General features: G+C 40.6%; 1 protein-coding gene across 2 annotated transcripts in view; it reads right to left on the reverse strand.

The window, feature by feature from the left end:
• Positions 1–10,316, reverse strand: part of APOO (apolipoprotein O) — a 28,886-nt gene extending 18,570 nt beyond the window's left edge. For both annotated transcript variants that reach the window (XM_058018979.1, XM_058018981.1), the window contains exons 1-4: positions 10,259–10,316; positions 5,718–5,825; positions 3,372–3,491; positions 710–764 (exon numbers count right to left, since the gene is read on the reverse strand). In XM_058018979.1, coding sequence (XP_057874962.1) covers positions 710–764; positions 3,372–3,491; positions 5,718–5,825; positions 10,259–10,267 — 292 coding nt within the window. In that variant the 5' untranslated portion in view covers positions 10,268–10,316. The remainder of the gene's footprint in view (positions 1–709; positions 765–3,371; positions 3,492–5,717; positions 5,826–10,258) is intronic.
• Positions 10,317–20,570: the final 10,254 nt, after the last annotated feature.

The following is a 20,570-nucleotide window of genomic DNA, read 5'->3' on the forward strand; positions in this document are numbered from 1 at the left end:
CTGTACAAAAACCAAACCAGAGAACAATGCAAAGACACAGCAAAAACAAAGTGCACTCTAAGATGGGAGTCTGGTGGGAGAATGGAAAACTATGGAAAATCTTCCATGCTAACGAGTTCAGAAGACTGAAACTGCTAAGTTTAAAGAAAAGAGGTGCAGTATCTGAAATGAGCTCTACATAGAATCCATCCTCAGTCCTGGTAAGCCCAAGTGTGAAAGGATGATCCCAAAAATAAAAACAAATTAATTTTGGATTAATTCAAAATTCTTAGGAGATCCATGGAAGCAAGCCAAAATGAAAAGGCTAAACACTACAAACAAAAGACCTAATGCTTGCAACAAATAATAAACTCTCCAGGAGGTTTCAGCTACTAAGCTGGGTCAAGCAAATACTGCTGGAGGCTGGGTCAAGCAAATACTGCTGGCTGGGAATAAATTGTGAGGGGTTTTCCCCTTCTTCTCCTGCATAACTAATTTTTAGTGACATTGATAAACATAAGTACTGCTCTCAGATTTTAATTGCTTAGAAATGTAGTGTCATAAGTGACCCACAAAAGAAAATTCAAACAGGTACACAGTGGAAATAAATTAGTCTTAAATGCATTAGAAATTATACATACAATGATGCTTAATGGAATTCCCTGTAAACTGAAGATACAGTACAGTCCTGCATTTTAAATTGCTACTTAAGAAAACTAAGCTGATTTACCTCTACCATGCTCAACAGCTTTTTCTAACTTGGGCACAGCTTTGGCATAAAGATCCTAAAAAAACAAAAAAAGAGAACAAGGGTAAATAGATACCAAGTAAATAAAATATTAACTATAGGCTGAGCTAACTAAGAAAGGAGAAAAAAAACAACAAGAAAGAAAAAAGTGATGGGTCCCTAATATACCTTTTATTCCCACTTCCACCCATCACTTATAGGGCTATGCTTGCTCAATGTTACATTTAGCATAACTTACAGATTCTTCTCAAAGGACTCTTCAGAGAGAGATAAAATACAGTACTTCAAAACACAGACATCAATCTCAGTATTTTATTGAGATCAGGCAACTGAAACTCAGAATTATCTTGGGTTTCTCAGTGTGTTCAGGTATTGCAAAAACACTTGAGGCGATGCAAAGAAAAGAAGTACAACACTGCAATCAAAGGGGTATGTGACTCATTCTGCAAAGTGATAAATTCCACTTTTCAGGAGACAGTCTTACACTAACAAGACTGCATTTGGAAGTGACTTGGAAAATTAGATGTTCATAGATGTCCAAAGCAAATCAAAGACATCAACCCCACAGACCAGTTCTACATTTTTTTCAGACTGAGAATACTCAGGAAATAAAGGAAAGCAGATTGCCTTTTATCCAAATAGAAAAAAAATCTCAAAAAGAACCCTGCTAATTGTTATTTACACTAATAATGCTTCAGAGGAACAGTGTGAGGCTGTATACAAATTAGGGAACAAATTCTTAAACATATATGCCCAAAGCTAAAGCAGAGAGTAGTCTTACAATTCCACCTGAGCTGCACCTGTGCAGAAGTGAAAGCATTTGTTTAGGATATTGTATGGGGATATCCTTAGAACCTTCATCTCCTCACTGGCAAGAATGATGTAAAAAAACCACCCAGCATGAAAATGAAAAAGTGTTAGCACGTGACGCACAACATAACTTTAAATGGATGCTGGTCTTATTAAAAGACAATTTAAGAAGAACTTGCTCTAAAGATCCCAAAGACAAAGTCTGATCTTCTGTCATAACTGAAATATAACTGGCTCATTTCTACATCTGAGGTTTGAGCTGCATTTCCACTACAGTTAAGTAATTTTGGAAAAGTAAAATGGGTATACAAATATAACCAATTTCATTCTGATTATCCTGGGTTATCTGTTTGATTTTAAAGACAACTGAAACACACCTAATTACTATTTTCTTCAACATAGCAGGGATGGGCAGGGGGTGTAAAACCAAAGCTACCTCTGACTACAGTTAAGCAATATTGCCCAAACCCATAAAGTTTACATGCCCACTTCATAAAATGAGTCACTAAACCACTGCCAGGAAATGGCTTCTTGTGTGTGAGCAGAAGAGCACATCTTATGTCAATGATCACCAGACAGACAAAAATAATAAAACCAACAGGATGCCAACAGGTCAGCGAGACACCAAGCAAGGTTAGAGGCCAACTTCCTCTGCAATTTCACTGCCAGTCAGGGCTACCACAGGCAACCAAGCAAACCCATGTGCTCAGGAGCCAGAGCTCTGACTATCCTGAGAAAACTCCTTCCCCTGCCAAGCTGCAGCCAGGGCTCTGCTGGGGACACTTGAAACACCAGACTGAGGAACCCTGAAAAACTGTTTCAGTCCTGTGAAAGGCAGCACCACACAGAACTTCCAGGCAGAAAAGACACCCCAATCTCCATCTCAACAGCTTGAAGAAGCTTTCAGTGGAGAGCTGGGCACAGAGCTGGCAGCTCAAGGGGATTCACAACAGGCAGAGGGCAAAGCACAGAATCACCCACAGCTGCCAGGAGACAGCCACAGGGCAAGGGTTCCCCCACTTCAAAAGAAGCCTCAACATTTCCTGGGCAGGGAAGAGCAAAGCCCCCATTTCCTGGGGCTTTGCAATCTAACACCAACAATTTAGGCCTTGATCACAAAAATATTGGCTTTCCTCTCTGCTACAGAGCCTATTTTTGTATTTAATGACTATTTACTCTAAACATACTACCTAATAAAATATATATATATGAGAAAGTTTTTAGGCAAGGGCTGGGGATTAGGTTTACCAGTGCTTAGTGGCCTGGGATTTTCTCTCTTCCAGAGAGTTGCATTCCTTCCCTCAACATTCCAGTTCAGCTAATACTGATTTATTTTTTGCTAAGTTGTGTTTTGTCACAGTTGCAGTAAGGGCAATTTGGTTTTGCTGCTCCAAAACACATTGCTTGATAATTTAAGGCCTCCTTGAGCATGAAAACTGCAAATACCACTCTCCTATCTTCCTGACAGTGCCAAATCCAGATGTGTCTAGGTATATTTAAGCCTTAAGTTCACTTCAGAAAACAATTCCATGCTTTAGTTGATTTTAATTCTTTTGGAAGGAGAACCCCTAAACCCAGGGTTTAGTTCAGCAAATTAGTATAAAGACACAGCTGGTTCTGTGTGAGAAGGGGGTGAACATTATGACCTGAACTGTGGAAAATTTTAAGCAATGCAGAAAACTTTCAGTGATGGCACATTTTTGAAAAATGCTGTTAACAGCTATCAGCTCTTACTTTGCAGCTACCTGTTAATTCCAAGTCAGAAAAAACAAACCACAATCCCAGCTGGAACTTTACACCTGAAGCATCAGGGGTGCAATACAAACCATTGTACCTGACACCAGGCTGTGTATGGCTCCAAAACCTGTCGCAAACGGGAAACCCCCTCCTCCAATTCTGTTTTGGGATTCTCCACATATTTCGTCTCACGAGCTGGGGAGGAGTACAGTGACAGCTGTGAATATTAGCAAACAAGACGTTAAAAACAAAGGTGGAATTGTGTAAGTAGGTCTTCAGGGCATGAACAGTCTAAGCAGAGAACAACTAACACTGTGCTTACTACATAAACAATGCATAATAAAAATTCACACAGCTCTGAGACAACCATTATGAGCAAAGTTTAATTATACAGCACATAATTATGATGAAGATGACTTCTAACTGCTATACAATTCATTCATAGCTGCTATATGATCCAAGTCACAAGTTATAAATTAATATTAAACTAGTTTAATAAGAACACACAACATAATTGTGAAAAATGTTTCCCACCTTAATCAGCACTTCTGGTTCCCAGTTAACATACTGAATGCACTAGAAATGACAATCAATCATTTTCTATATATGCACAAGGCATCATTAAAGAGCCTAAGCAGCTTCTAACAAAGGTAACATCCAACACACATGTGTCTGTTTGTGACTGAGCAGGAAAAGGGTCCAACATCCCAACCTTTGGTCATAACCACATCAGCAACTGACAGCATTAATGTACCCTGGCACTGAGCAAAGAGGAACTGTAATGAGCAATGGGCACCTTCACATAATAAAAGCCAAACCACCCTATTTAGGGTTTACAATCACCACAACATGTACTACAATTATCTAAGCATATTTGAAACTGTATTCCATTTAAAAAATCCAAGTTCGTACTGTTGAACAGCAAAGCTCAAAACAAAACCTATTAAAATTTCTAGCAGCTTATATACTAGACAGATGTTCAGTATAAAGAGCTTATATTTTACACCATATTTATACTCCATTTAGTAGTTTATTATAATCTGATGATTACAAGTATTGCTGCATTAAAATGTAGCCAGCTCTCTTTTCAAGATCAGCTATGTTGTAATTTTAAAAGCTGCTAACCATAACATAATATAAAATTACAACAAATTTATCCAATAATTTGGTAACTTGTGCAGCTGGATTTCCCATAATACTTTGAAAGATGAGGATTTTCAGTCTCACTTCCCTAGGAAACCAGGTCATCCCTGGCAATCACAGTCACAAGCTGAACTTTGATCCTGTTGGACAACCTAACAGCAATGCCTGGCACGAGGACAGAAATAAGGAAATTCCCATATATTTTATGAAACTAGACAGCTGACACATAGAGATCCAAACTAAGAGCCTGTGAATGGCAAGAAAGGCAGCCAGAAGTCCAGGCTTGCACATTCTGCTGAGCTGGAGCTGATGGCAAGCCCATTACTCACTGACATGATCTCCATGCTGCTGCCTCAGGGCTGACTCAGGCCAGCAGAGGCTCCCAGGGCCCCCTGCACCTGCAGCTCCTCTCACTGCTCAAGGGAACTGCCAGCCACAGCCCAACACAGCCTGGTTCAGCTCCAGTGCTTATGGTACAATGCTCTGGGTTGGGTTGAAGTACTCAAAACTTTTAAACAACTGCATGCTCTCGTGCCTATAAAGCTGGATTTAGTTATGAACTACTTATTTTGATTTTTTAGTGCTGGAAACCTTTAAAAGCCTGTGTAACAGTGCTGCTGAATCTACAGTTTGACAGGGTATTTTAAGGCTCTACTTATAACCAAGACATTTGTTACATCTTAAAGAAATGAAAGCATAACAGGTACTTATTGCCACTACATATTGTATTTGTTGTTGCTTAGGTCTGAATACTGTGAAGAAAGGAAAACTGAAAAAATTCTGCAGGCTACTATGGTGGATTCAAAGTATTGCCAGACAAGAACTTAGATATTTAAAAAAGAGAATATTTTTAGAAATAAAACATTCTGATTCACATTTATGTTTTAGTGGAGAACATAAATGAATTTTTATTAGAATTTACCAACACTATTTACAGTAAAAAGTAAGTGCTATTATCTGGGTAAAAAGCAAAGAAAATATTCCTGTGGACTTGAAATATAACCATAAGTAAATCTACAAACATGAAAATGTAATTTCTGAATGAATAATAACAGATTTTAAAGTAGGAAAAATATTTTACACACAAGCAAGCCTGGCCCTATCAAGTGAAGAACATCAAATGCCATGCTCAGGTAAAAGCAAAACTGTACAGACATCCCTGGTGAGGAAACCTGAGAAGCAAATTTAAAGGCAAGAATACAAAAGGTGACAGGATGTACCAAAATGCTTTCATACATCAAAACACAATGTTTCCAGAATTCTTTAGATAGGAGAGCACTAAGACTCTAACCACACTCACCTCCTCAATTTTCAGCAACTCCTTCTTGGAAGCCTTCTCTGAGGAAGCAGCATAAACCTGGACAGAGAGCAAGCCCAGGCTGACAGGGGTGGCCCCCAGCCGGATTACCTGGAAACATCACCAAGGACAAGAACATCATTGTGTGCAAACAAAACTGCAACGTGCCTGGACACAGCCAGGCAGACGTGTGTGTGTCCCCCTATATGGTAAAGAGGGATCTCAACAGATGCCTGGAAATTAGGAGAAAGGAGGGTCAGCAGTGCACAGTCTAATGCTCTCAGGCACTGACATGGTAACATCTAAATCACTCAGGTGGTAATTGGAAAAACCTAAGGCTACAGGGGGCAGTAGAAATAAATGCTAATCTCATCTGTTTTCATCTCACAAAAAAGATCTTGTTTTTTCTAGTTTAAAGTAATTTTTGTATTAACTTTCTCAGCTTAAATAGCAAGATTATATTCATATTTTAAACAACTTTGTGTATGCCCATAATACCTCCATTCTTCCATAGTTAGTACCAAGAAGTTCAGTGTTTTACTTCTACTTAATATCTGCACATAGACTTAGGAAAACAAGGAGACCTGCAACTATAAATACCAGAACAAAATCAATACTTTCTAAGAATTTTAGGAGTGTTTCCTACTTTCTGTAAGAAACACGAATTACTTGACTGTTTTTGAATACTTTAAATTCAATCCAATCACACCACACAACCACCATGACTAAGGTGGATGGATGGATATAGTTCTTCCAATATTCAGGACCTATGCTAAACTGAATTTCTTAATGGGAAAGTCTGCTTCAACTTAAAAAACAAAAAAAAAAAAAAAAAGAAGAAGAAAAAAAATCTTAGCTCCAGAGTAAATCAAGATGCCCAGAGAGCATTTTTTCCAGCAAATGCCCATCTTTGTTAGCAGCAAAGTATAACTCCAGAAATATCAGTTGAAATGGGAAAGCTTTCAGTGTCTCACACTCCTGTAACGTGCAGTTACAGCAGCCGGTGTTTTGCTGGATCAGGTTACAGCTCCAGCGGGTCTAACACCAAACTGGAGGTGCCTGGCTCCTCTCCAGCACTGCTGCCCAGCAGTCCTGCTGCTCACCTTGCCCTGGCTGTGGGGACTGGAGGCTCCCACCGTGAGGGAATTCACCTGGCCAAAAAGATTAATCCTGCAGGAGAAGGGAGAGCTTTGTGTGGCTCAGCAAATGGAGTCCTTCCTTCCATGGAATAGCCTGGCAAGCACCACAGGAGCTGTGGGACAGGGCTGGGAAAGGAGAAGGCAGCAAGGCCTCTTCCTTTTGTGAAAAATGCGTGTATTTTATAATTGGCTTTTCGCAAATATTAAAATGAATATTGTATGTGTTGTGTCAGAAAATAATGCTGTATTAATTTTCTTAAGTACTGTGTTAAATATAGTTTTAGGTTATAAAAATTGTTAAAATAGAAACTATGCTATGTAAGATGCTTTGTTTAACAGAAAGGGCTTGCAGCGAGATAGCAGCCACAGGACACCTAAATCTTTCAGAGAAAGGGAATTTATTGCCCTCTTATCAGAAGAAACGAACTTCTTCCCGCCTTGGAGGCGCTGTTAGGATTAGAAGGAAGAAGTTGACACTGACCAGACAGAATCCTGTGTTTGAATGGAATTTATACATAATGTACGAGGTGTATGAATATGCAACAGGCTATTGCTTTTAAGGGTTAATCCTTTGTTAACGGGTGTCCTTTTTCAGGCTCGTGCTGCCCAGAAAAGGTACCCGGACATCCGTAACTCTTTGTTTTTATTGTCTCATATTGTCTTGATTCAATTTGTCCAAACTGTTATTACTCTAATTGTGTCACTATTTTTATAACCACTTTATTACTATTAAACTTTAAAAATTTTAAAATCAAGTGATTGGCGTTTTTCACACTTTTCACAGCTAGCAGGGTCTGTGGCACTGACCCAGCTGCTTGTGGCACTGGAGCCGTGGTCACACCACCCCTCCTCCATGCTGTTAGAAAACAGCCTTAAAATTGTCCACACCACAGCAGCTTACTGTAGGCAGCCAAGCATTTGCAGCTTAAATTTCTTCCACTGCCCTGCAGGTGGAATGTTTATTAAATGTAACCAATAGACTCCTCAAACTAAAAATTGGGCTATACAGTTGTCAAACTTCCTGAAAATGCTGGTTTAGGCATAGAGAAACAGCACACAAGAACTAGGTCACAGGATTGCTCTTCTGGAAGGCATAAGGGATCTGATGGGTCAAAAGGAGTGGAAAAACTTGCTTAAAATGGAAGTTTTTCCTTGTCTGAATTTATGGACTCGTTACAAAATCAATATAAATGAAACACCACAATGACTGGATCAGCTGTTTCACAGCCAAGGAAAGACAAGGATAATCTCTAATAGTGTTTGCTTAAACACTTTTCACATACTTCCATTAGCCAGGACAAAAACAAATGCTACTAACCATTAATAGCTGTAGAGTTTATTTCCTCAATCTTTCCTTTTTTCATTGCAAAACTGTTCTGTCACTGAAAAGGCAAAAATCTAAATGCATTTTCCTTCAGAAATCTGTTTTCAAACGGTGTAAATGGTGCTAAGTGTCACCAGTAGAAACTGTAAAACCAAATGTTTTAGGTATTTCAGATTTTTATATAAAGACACAAACAGCAGAGCATAAGGCTGGAAGCACCTGGGTTTCACAAAACAGTATCAGTGATCACAGAACTACTCAGACTGAAATGTTAACTGTTTATGTTACCAAGATAATGAAGCGCAGACATTTTCCATTGATTTTAATTTTTAACAAAATGAAACTAATCTCTGAAAGTGCAAGTTAAATCTCTTCTTAAATGTGCTGTTCAAGTCATACTGCAATGGTGTCCTACATGAACTGCCTTATGGGACAGACAGAACTGCTGCTGAAATACTGCCTGTTTGCATTCACAGAAGTGTTTGGGAGTATGAAAGATCAACTGCTGTACTTTTTGTTTCCAAAACTCCCTTCAGGATCTCATTTTTGAATTCCATACTAACCACATATTACTAAACCAATTGCTTTAGTAAAATATCTTGACTGATTGAGCTGTGCCTTCAGCCTGCCAGTCTTACAGCCACTCAGTATCAGAAAACCAGAGCCAACATTCTTTTCCATTGGCAATGCTCTGCAGTTATTTTAAGCAAAAAAGATACATTTACTCCTCTCTAGCTAAGAATTCAACTTTATCTTTAGATACCAGATAGGAAAAGCTTGAGCATACTTTTGAGAAGGCTGATATGGTCCTGAAGTATGAAAACACTTAATTTCTCTCATCTTTTTCAATTCTCCCTCCTATTTCTTGACCCAAACTATAAAAACGTAAAACCAAAATCCAAACTCTTGAACACTCCTGTCCCTGAAGCACAAATATCCTGGACAAAAAGCCACCTTCCCTTTGGCTCTTGGAGGCACAACATCAGGTTGGCCTGAAGCACCTAAACCCTCATTAGCAGCATAAAGGTACTAACATACTTAGTGCCCAAATGCACAGGTTCACAGATAAACCTTCTAATGACAATTATGGAATTCTCAATGATTCCGAGCACAGAATTCCAACATCAAAGCACAAAAAGAACAAGGAATTTGTGACAAGAGCAGAGCAAGCAAGGGCTCAGCACATCAGCACCACAGACTCACAGAATTGTCAGGGTTGGAAGGGACCTCTGGAGCTCATCAGTGCAGCCCCCCGTGCCAGGGCAGGGTCACCTGAAGCAGCAGTGACACAGGAACATGTCCAGGTGAGTGAGCTTTGGATGCCTCCTGGGCAGCTGTTCCAGGGCTCTGCCACCCTCAACGTAACGAAGTTCTTAATGCTGAGATTATGAGTTTCAATTACATGTTAGTATTTCATATACTCAGTATATCGTAATCTAGAGATATTATCAGCATATCACACGGAAAATGGTACCAAGGAAAATGAACACCAAGAACCAAGCATCACCAGGTTTTGATTTTTTTTTTTTTTTTAAGCAAGCAGCCGTAACAGCGATCTGACTGGCACAGAGCTCGCTTTTAGCCTGATCTGGGCGTCTGGAGCTCCTCTAATTAGAGGCAAAGACCTCAGAGACAGCGAGAGCCGGACCGTGCTTTCCGCAGGTCCCACAGACAACCTTCAGGCGCAAAAATGGAGACTTTTCAAGATCGAGCTGACACTTCGAAGCGACAACTGCCCGAACCCAAACTCTGCGGCAGCACACTGCAAAGAGGGAATGCGATCTGCACGCACCGCTCCGCACTCTGCGGCAGCACCGCTGCGCCCCAGAAGCGACTCTAAGTCGGGACTGTGCCTCTGTTCATGCAGCACGGAGGGCACGCGGTGCCGAAGCGCTAAGAGGAGCGGTGAAGCAGCTGCAAGGAGCGCGGCCCCAGCAGCGTGCGGAGCGGTGCGGAGCGGAGCGGTGCGGAGCGGTGCGGAGCGGTGCGGAGCAGAGCGGTGCGGAGCGGAGCGCACGGAGCGGAGCGGCGCGGCAGCCCCGAGCGCTGCGGGCCCGGCCCGCGCGGGGACCCTTCCTCACCTTGAACATGGCGGCGCCGGGCGCGCGGCGAAGGGGCGATGGCGTCACCGCGGCGTGACGTCACGCGGGCGGCCCCGCCCCGCCCCGCCCCGCTGCAGGCGCCGCCCGGGAAGCGGAGGGGACCGAGGGCTCCCTGGGGAATGGCGCCCGAGTGCTCGTGTGGGACTAACGTGGTGCCCGAGTGCTGAAAGCGCTTATACACTAGCCCTCAGCCCCGCGGCATGGCTCCATGTGTTACTCTGCGGCCTTTTTAAAGATGGTTCGGCCGTTCGGAGATCACAGAATCAATCACAGGATCACGGAATCATTTAGGTTGGAAAAGACCTCTGAGGGTGTCAAATCCAACCTGTTACCGAACACCACCCTGTCAGCCAGACCATAGCGCTGAGTGCCACGTCCAGCCTTTCCTTAACCCCCCCCAGGGACGGTGACTCCACCTGCAGTCCATTCCAATGCCTACTCACCCTTTGTGTGAAGAAATTCTTCCTGATGTCCCACCCAGCCCTTCCCTGGCACAGCTGTGTCCTCTCCTCCTGTCGCAGGCTGCCTGGCAGGAGAGACCGAGCCCCAGCCGGCCGCGCCCTCCTGCCCGGGAGCCCGAGAGGGCGATGGAGGCACCCGAGCCCCTTTACCCGGCTGGACACCCCCGGCTCCCCCTCACAGCACCCCTGCCCCAGGCCCTCCGCCAGCTCCACCGCTCCTCTGCCTCTGCCGGCATAACGTGGATGGCAGTGCTGGTTCTGCTTGAGGTAGAGTTCGTTCTCTTCACAGCACCTGTGTACTGGATTAGTGCTGAACACAGGGTTGATAATACAGAGATGTTGTTGTTACTCGTGTGTTGAAGACAGAATATCCCTTTCGTCATTTGGGGTTACCTGTCCCAGGTGTGTTTCCTCCCATGCACTCCCGGCCCCTCTCCAGCGTGGCCTTATAAAAAGCAGAAAAAGCCTTGGCTCCATGCAAGCCCTGCTCAGCAATAACAAAAACCTCTCTGTATTATCAACCCTGTGTTCAGCACTAATCCAATACACAGCCCCATACCAGCCACTGTGAAGAAAATTAACTCTACCCCAGCCAAAAGCAGCACAATGGGACTAGTGTATGGATAGCGTTCTGTGCCTATCTCATATTAAAAAACCCCAAACAAAACAAAACAAAACAAAGCAAAAACAATTACCCACCACTCTTTTCTCAGTATTTTTACGCTTTTCATCTCTGCATCCCTTGGGGCATCTCCCAGCTCACTTCAGTGAGTTGGACAGGTGAAAGTTTTTTCTGCTCACATCTGCAGCAAGGGAGGGTCTTTTGTACATTCCACAGTGACTGACTTGTAACTCAGTGGGAGATGAATATCAGAAATGAGGAGTGCTGAATTTCTGTCAGAAAATTACTTGGAACAGGCTGCCCAGGGAGGTGGTGGAGTCACCATCCCTGGAGATGTTCAAGAAACATAGTTTCTTGAAAAAAGCTAATACTGATTTTAGAATATGAATAGCACTGTGTTAGTCCTAGAAAACGTTGTTAGAATTTTAATGCAAAAGGTGAATCACCTGAAGAATATGCTAGCAAACACTTCATCAGGAACAGTACTGTGGAAAGACAGACAAGGTAGGCACCCTTGCACGATTTTCTTTGTCATGATAATTTTTGTTGTTCCCTCTTAAAATTCCTACATTTCTTTACTGCAGATTCTATGTAGACCTAACAGAAGCAGCTATAGCAGGAAGAAATTTAACCACTGCATTGCAGAACTGGGCAATGCTCCTTAACTGGCAAATTAATGGGACAGCAGAAATACCTCTAACAAATGGTACAAGATGAGCTCCAGTACCCACAGACAATACTGGTATTTTATTATGGACTTGGTTATAGAGATTTTAGCATGGAGAAGTTAAACCTAAAGGGTACCTAAATGACCAATCAGTGAGGAACACTAATTGCCCTCTTTCTCCATTGCACCATGCTTTGCACAATCAGTTACATTTACAGAATATAAGCCACAGTGAGGCAAATGTATATGGAAACTGATTTTACAGCATTTTGTGAAGGTTTTGTCAGGATGTGGAATGATGGTGTAGTTTGCAAAGCACTTACATTTCTTGATGCATTTTTAATAATAATTCTCAAGGAGTTTAGAGAAAATGTTCAAAGCTCAAAGTTACAGGTGAGGAGCGATGTGAATCACTCAAGGTGAATAATGGCACCCAACCTGGTTAGTTCTCAACCAAAGCTAAATCCCATGCCATGGGTAGGATCAACTGCTCCTCAATTTTTGTAGGGGGCAGACGTAAGAATATTTCAAATACACTGTCTTTTTAAGTTTGGTACATGAATAGTAAAGAAAATTCCAATTCTTTCTGGACATAAAATGGTGTAAATGTTACAAATATGTATTTTTGTCATCAATTTATATGTAGTGGCTATACAGCAATTATGAACACAATTATGTAACATATATAAATATCTGAAGAACAGATGGTTGTTTCAAAAAAATTTAATCCAAATAATTTTATTAGCTCAGATATCTTCAGTGCACTTTTTTCATTGCGGATAGAAATCTTTAAAACTACTGATAGACTGATTAAAATAAATGGGAAAACCTTTGTAGAGAACAATACAAATATATTTGCTTTTATGTAGGAGTATTCTTCTCTTATACTGGAGGAGGTTGTCCCTGCCAAATTTCCCTGGGACAAGGATAATATATGTCATAATGGATTATGCACTGTCCAAAACACTGTCAGACAGGCTTAAAAAGGAGCTCAAGTTTCTGCTGCTGAGGCCACAGAATAAAGAGGTTTGGCATGATTGACTCCTGGCTGTTTCTAATGTAAGGACCTCTAGCAAATTTCAGTTTGATTTTGCATGCCAGTAATTTTAGAAAATTAGCTTTTCTAAACACTTGTGAAAGACACATTTTCCCTCAGAAAACTCAGAGATGCTTGAAAATGTCACCACAGTTCATAAACTATGTAATCACAGGCAGAAATACAATTTAAGGAACTTGATCTCTAATCCAATGCCTTAGGCATTATGGTCTGAGCTTTCATAATGTTGTATTAGATTGCTTGTTTACAGTTTACTTTTTGGTCAGGAAAATAAGATCAGTCTTTTACGACTAATACACTTACAGTTCTTTGCCATAGATGTACAATTGTAGGGAAAAATTGATTTGTTGCACATTAATGTTAAAATATGAGTGTGTAACATCTGTCCATCAAATACCAATGAAGTTACCTACTCACACTGATTACTAGAAAACATTATAATTCTGGATGAATGGTTTATTTTGATGTTCTCCTTCAAGATAAATGTTCTTTTATATTAATAAAACCAAACAAACAACCCCAACACCCCCCATTTTTCTCCATGCCCCTTTTCTCATTAAAACAAATTATTTTTAAAAATACCATGACTTGTCACTACAGTTTTGCCAGCCTGTTCAGAACTGGGTTTTGATGTCTTTATGAAATAAAATGCTATTCCCCCTCTTAGAGCTTTTTGTGTTATAAGTGGAAAGAATGCTGTTTGGCAGCACTCTCTTCAAGGTCATTGAGAACATGTAGTAAATAGGAAATACACAACCACAAGAGCTTCAGTAAATTCAGTTCCAGCTGTTAAGCAGCTTCACCCAATGCCGTGAGGCTCGAAATGCCCACACAAGGCCCAGGGGGAGGGCCACGGCAGGCACAGCCATGCAGAGCCACGATCAATTCCTCAGGTTCCTGTCACTTCTAGCACGTATTTGTCAGGCAGCTGACTGAACTGCCTTTTATTGGGTGCCTGATGACACTTTTCACAATGCCTTCAGTAGTTTGCATGTCCATAGGAATACCCCTTCATCCTTTCTACTTCATTTACTTAGGAAATAAAAACAAACAGAAATTGAACAGGCTTTTGTATTTAATTAGACCATCTTATTTAGAGTGAAACTTACCCTGTGCTTTTTCTTTTCACAGCTAAGGTGGGTCGTTCTTCGAAGTTTGTCAAAGGCAGCTACAGGTCTGAATTCACACATTCAGAAAGCAATTTGGCTGTTGAGAACAGATGCCATTGCAGAGCTATTTGTGAGTTCCCACTGACCTACCTTTAATTGCAGCAAAGGCTTTATGCATTCACATCTGAGGTAAACCAGGACGAATTTCAGCACCTGTTTTCTCACCAGCTTTGTCACATTCTGACAACATCCAAAATACACTCTGTGCTTTCCAAATAAAGATTCTATAAAATAAGACAAGAGGCAGGTAGAAGAGAGACATACATAATGCAAAAACCCCAGTATAACCCAAATGCATCTATTTCACTTCTGGTATACCATGGTTAAAAACCCAAACATTCCTTCCATGATTCAAATCCTTGGCTTCTTGCTGCAGCCACCAGGAGCTCTGGTTCCTCATTTTCCAGCTACTCCTTCCAGCCACAATGAATAATTCTTCTGTCATTCTATCAACAAGTTGTTCATACCACCAACAGAGATGTGTGGATTGCCTAGTCAAGCACAGGTAATAAGCTACCAGTAGCAGTGAAAATACAAACAGCTTTTTGATGCCCTTAAATACTCATCACAACAAAATCCAACTCTTTTCAAAATTCAAATGCACCTCAGATTTCAGTTGAACGGGATACATTCTGGAAATCAGCTGAGGCTAGAAGATGAAAGGTCCTGCATCTTTTGTCAGTCTGTATATATTTTGTGCATGAATTTTTTTTACCTTAAAAAATTATTTTCACAGCAATCCCTAATTTCTTAGCAAGGTGATGTGAATAGCTTTACCTCATTTGCCTGTAAATGTCTTGATTTACATATATTCATAAATATGCATGCCTATTAAATGCAGTACATTATTTACCTAAATGAGTTTCTAGGTCTACCAAATAATTCTCAATTAAAGGTACACATTCCTTCTGGAAGCAAAATGCCCTTTTTAGGACATAATCTATTTCTGTTCAGAGCACTCCTTAGTCTGGAAATCCTTCTGCAGTTCCTTGCTCTGTGGTACCAAACCCCATCATATCTTGTGGCTGCCACTATTGCTTCCTTTCTAGCAGCATTTGCCACAAGGGAGCAACACCAACCTTACCCAGGCTTATTCCTGAAGTGCATTTGGGAAACTCTAGGACAGGTCTCTCACAATCACTAATGAAAGCCCCCATTTCAGTGGTTTCCCCTAATGACCCCTTTTCTGTTTAACACGCTTTATCCCCTGCTTCTCCTCATGTGACACCACTGATGCCTACCCCCACTCCCTCTGGAGAAGGGCCATGGTTGCATGACTGCAGCTCGTGGTGCAGGACCTGAGGGGCACAGGGCAGTGGGGCACAGCCTGACAGTCTTTACTTTAACTGCTCCTATCCAGTACAGCATTTGAAACTACCTCAGACTCATCAATTAGTACAATATGGTGCCTTAGCTTGCTTTGGCTCTGGTATAGATGAGAAAAATGTCACATTTCTCAAGTGTGATCAAATAGGTTCTCCCTCCTCTGTGCATGTAGCAGTGCAGGGTACCACACAGGCCCAGAAACTGGGTGTTACAAATAGGAGCAGCTTTGCTGAACATCAAGAGTGGCAATTTCATGAACTGAAAAGCCTGAGGGATCAATCCATTGTTACAGAAAATGGGAATATGAAACAGGTAAATTGTATGTCTGGTTCCAGGCATTATCTCTGGAGGATATTGGATTATTTCCATCCACAGCAGATGCATAAATCATCAAAAGTTAAAGTACTGGAAAATTGCTAACCCATCCAGCCACTTTAATGTGTTCTGCCCTGCTTTGAACAAGGCTGCAGATCTGAGAGCAGATCTCTCTGTGGCTTTCTACTCCGGTTTAACAAGTTTAGCAAAAAATACATTCTTGTAATTGATTTTACCATGGGAAAAAAAAAATCTCTGCACAGCAAAGCTGGGACAGAACTAAAATTGAGAAACTCTGATCACTTTTTAAGGAGCATATATTCTGCAGAGTACAGTTGGTTATTATTTGTGTGTTAACAATTTTGTACTGAGATTTCCTTGGCTGAGGTATTTAGTTTATTTAACTTACATAGGGGTCAATCTCATTCCCCTTGTTTTCAGAGAACAGCACTAATCCAAAATCCACCTCCTTCAGAAAACAGCTAAAACACTTCCAAGAACGTTGTTAATTGGATCAGTTCCCAACTTTAAGACCATGAAAAGTCACTCAACTAAAAGCTACAGTTGAGTTAATTATCATCACCTTTTTTTTTCTTCTGACTACATAATACTTTGCAGTGCTTTGGATAATCTGTCAGGAGAATGATTAGGAAAGTTATTACTTGACAGTAACTTCCTGATTGCAATTAAACGAACTCCAAATCCACAGGAGAAGAAATATATAGATTTTAAAAAAAGTTTTTGCCCTCTGAAACATCTTCTGAAACTGGTATTTTGGATTTCATTATAGTAAGTTAAAATTCAGTTCTTGGTATCAAGTTGCCACCTGTGTTAGATGAAAAAATCCTTGCAGAACTGCCTGTAAGAGCCAGAGGAAGAAGTGAGGGCATGTGTGGCACAAGGCAAATCCTATGGAACATCCTCAGCTGACCAAGGACACCTGAGGAACTTGGACTCTTCCTGGGCATAAATTTGCCAGAAGGGCTTTCTGAGACGTGGAGCATGATAGCAGAGCAACTCCTTGCTTGAAGGAGTGAAAATAAAGGTCATCTCTACATCAACATAGGGGAAGCACTAAAGGCATGCCTTCTGTTGACACCAGAAGCACAATCCCATGCATTTTGTATGACTTGGGCAATCTGGGAAGGTAAACACAAGAGGAACCCACTGGCCACGTTAGAATTCTTACCCTGAAGTGACAGAACTTGAACACAGAGTAAATACTTGGTTTCTGTTGGCATGATGTAATTCCTTTGACAAAGAAAGGATGGTAAAGCCAGGAAGTCTCATCAATAGCACTCAAGTACTATTGATGTAAATAAACAGACCCATAAACAGACCCATACCATGAAAAATTCACCACAGGAAAGAAAAGATTCTCACACAGAAAAAAATTGCATGGTGTAACTCAAACTTGTGAGGTGAAGCACATGACAAAGTCCAAACAAAGTCCAAACAATGTTTAGAACATGCCTGAGGACATATGGAAAAGTCTGTGGGAAAGGAGGCTGCCAGTTCAAGCCAAAGACAGACATAACTGTCTGGTAAAATTAAATAGTGCAATATAAGGGTTAACCATTAAAAGCCTTCTACCTCATTAGAAAACAGATATTTTATTCAGCACCACTTACTGAACAACATTTATTTGTAATGTACAGGAGAAATGCTACCAAGGGTGACACCACCAGGAGACATCTGAAGGCATCAGACACAAAGCAAAAAGTATTTTTGAGTTCCTTTACAGACCACATACCATCAATCTCGAATGTTTGGTGCTCAGCATATGGTGTTAATGCATTCATTCCAGTGGACAGATGACTGAGCAGTCACTGCAGGCTTCACCAGACATCATGATGAGGTTCATTTTTACCTGTAAACACTGCCCACAGCACCTGTCAGCACAACTATAGAACTGAATGTAGCAGTGGCAAGTGTTCATGAAAACAAGAAACTGAAGCTGCCTTTACACATATTCCCTGCCCTCTTCCTTGAATGAAGGTTTTGCACATGCCAAGGAAGTTGCCTTGGTCCAGGTGGTGTCTCAGTTACAGGATGACACTGAACCATCAGCAAGATTTGACAGGCTAGAGGTGAGTAGGGTATCATGTATCCACAAGAGTATTGTGGACTCAAAAGGTACAGAACTGATACAGAATCTGTGCAATGGCCAAAGCAACACTCTGCCTTTCCATATTATTATATCAATGAATGAACTCATTATATGAATCCATATAATGGATTCAGAAAAAGAAACAAATAAACAAAAAACCCCAAACACAAAAAGCAGAACCCCAAAACCCTAACCTATAACAAAGGGGGAACAGCTGTTGAAATTAGGAATTTCATGTCAACAAGAATAATTTATAGCAAAGAATACAGAAAGCATTCACCAAACAAGTTTTTTGCCAAAATAACATTAATTTCATACCATACAGAACAAATGAACACAGATTACTAACTACTGTCAAAATTAAGGCCACATATTAAACAAAACAAAATGAAGAATTTGGTACAAACCAGTCAAAATGTGAGAGCTCTTAGTGAAATAATGGGAACTTTGTTGGAGATGCCTGATGAACTACAGAGGTGCTAACAAGTAATGTCAGGCATTGTGACATCTTGGAAAAAAGGTATTGCCAAAAATTCCACCTGGCTCACTGAGAAGGGAAACTAAAAAGGCAAATGAAAAGAAATGTAAGTAATATTTACAATGTGACAAGATTGTAATCTTCTCTTCCACTGTATCAGTCTAATGCATTTAGTCTCCTCTTGAACTCAAAATGGGGACACATTACAATTAAAAGTGGCCCTTCCTCCCTTTAATTCATCCACAGCAGTCTCCCATTAAACAGTACACTGTGTAGGATGAAGAAAAGTTGCTAAAAAAGGAGGGGAAGGAGGAGGGGGTGGGAAAAGGTACTTTATGCAAATGAAGTTTGAAGTAATTTGAATTATTAAAATAAAATTAAAATGCTATTTTAGAACTCAATATTGAAAAAAATAAAGACATCACAGTTATTTTCAAATATTCTTGACAACCTTCAAATATTCAGACTTTTAAACCAGGGGCTTTGATCTGAGAGAGACTTGACAAAATAGTGACAGAGAAAGTAAAAGTGTGGCAGTGGACTGACAAGGAAGGCTTTCATCAGACTGCTTGAGAAAATAGGATTATAACCTGTTTTACCTGCCCTCCCAGCCTGCTCCTCCTCCCTGGCACTGAATGCTGATCTGACACTTTAATCCTGAAATGAAGCTTCCCCCTCCTGTTACAGGCAATGTTGAGAAGCACACCCTGGTGCTGTGGCACTCTGAGCTCCGGGGGGGATGCACACCTGGTCTGGGAGCCCAGAGCAGGGAACCTCTGTCCTGGCTGCTGACCAGCCCCAAAGGCTGCCCTGCCTCTTCAGCCGCGGCAGTCTGAATTCAGAGCTCCACACCAGGGGACAAGTGTGACAACCAAGTCAACTCCAAACATTGATTCAAGCCTGAAATGCAGAGTGAACAGATAAACACACCACAGCAATTAGACTGGGGACACAGTGAAATGCAGCTAAAGAGAAAAGCCTGAAGTTGCTCATATAAGCACATCCAACTAGATGGGGCAACTAACAAAATCTTACACAGACATTGCAGCAAGACAGTTTTGAAGAATGTTTAACTGAGTCATCTCTGAAGTCCTGGAGAAGATAATCCAGGTCCACTACATTTTTGAGTACTACAAAGTTTACACAAGAGTGTTTAAAGATTAAAAATATTTTATTTACACTTTTCTTTATACACATTTTATACATTTTTTTCAGCTTGAAACCCAAACAGAGCACATATGCAAGTCTGAGCATACTTGTATCCATGACAAGGGAAAATTACTTTCTGCCAAAAAAAAAAAGACAAGAAAAAATGCTTTAAAACAGTTAAAAAGAGGCAATTCTTAAATTATTTAGACAAGTTTATAGCAGTCCTAGGGTAATCATTAGACAGGTAATCCAAATGTATATATGAGGACATATACAAATAATTTTGATTTTCTATAGGAAAAGTATTTCCAATGGCTAGACACAAGCACAGTACAGTTTGAAAATAACTTTTCCTGTTAACTTATCAAATACATTCTTTTCAATACAAACAATCTGATATTGTACACTGGAATTGTGGGATATTATAGTGGAATTGCAATCTCCAGCATATAATAATTTATTTTAGAAAGATATACAAAAATAACAATATGTAGGGAAAAATATTTAACATAAAAACATAATTCACTCTTCCCTTCACCTGCTCCAACACTGACATAAAAGTTAGGTGGGTCCCTCTGAGGTAATAAAAGCCCCCCTAAATATAGCTAACTTTACAGTCCTATAGAGCACTTCATTTCCTAGACTTACAGTAAGATTTTTCTACCAGAGCCATAAATAAAAACTATCTGCACATAGAAATTATTTTCCCCTAGCTACCAACATAATATTAATCCAATAAGTATTTAAAATTGATTTTTGAAAGCTGTTTCTAGAAGATTACATAAATTGAACTTAGAGAAGTGTAAAAAAATTAGTAGAGGGACACACAGGAAAGCTGTGCTCAAAACAAATTAGTTTTTCTGCCACATGCCACATACAACTGTTTTATGACGTTTACCCACACAAAATGGAAATTTTCAAGTTACTCACCAACTTT

The sequence above is a fragment of the Melospiza georgiana genome, chromosome 2 (genome assembly GCF_028018845.1).
Source record: "Melospiza georgiana isolate bMelGeo1 chromosome 2, bMelGeo1.pri, whole genome shotgun sequence".
Lineage (NCBI taxonomy): Eukaryota > Metazoa > Chordata > Aves > Passeriformes > Passerellidae > Melospiza > Melospiza georgiana.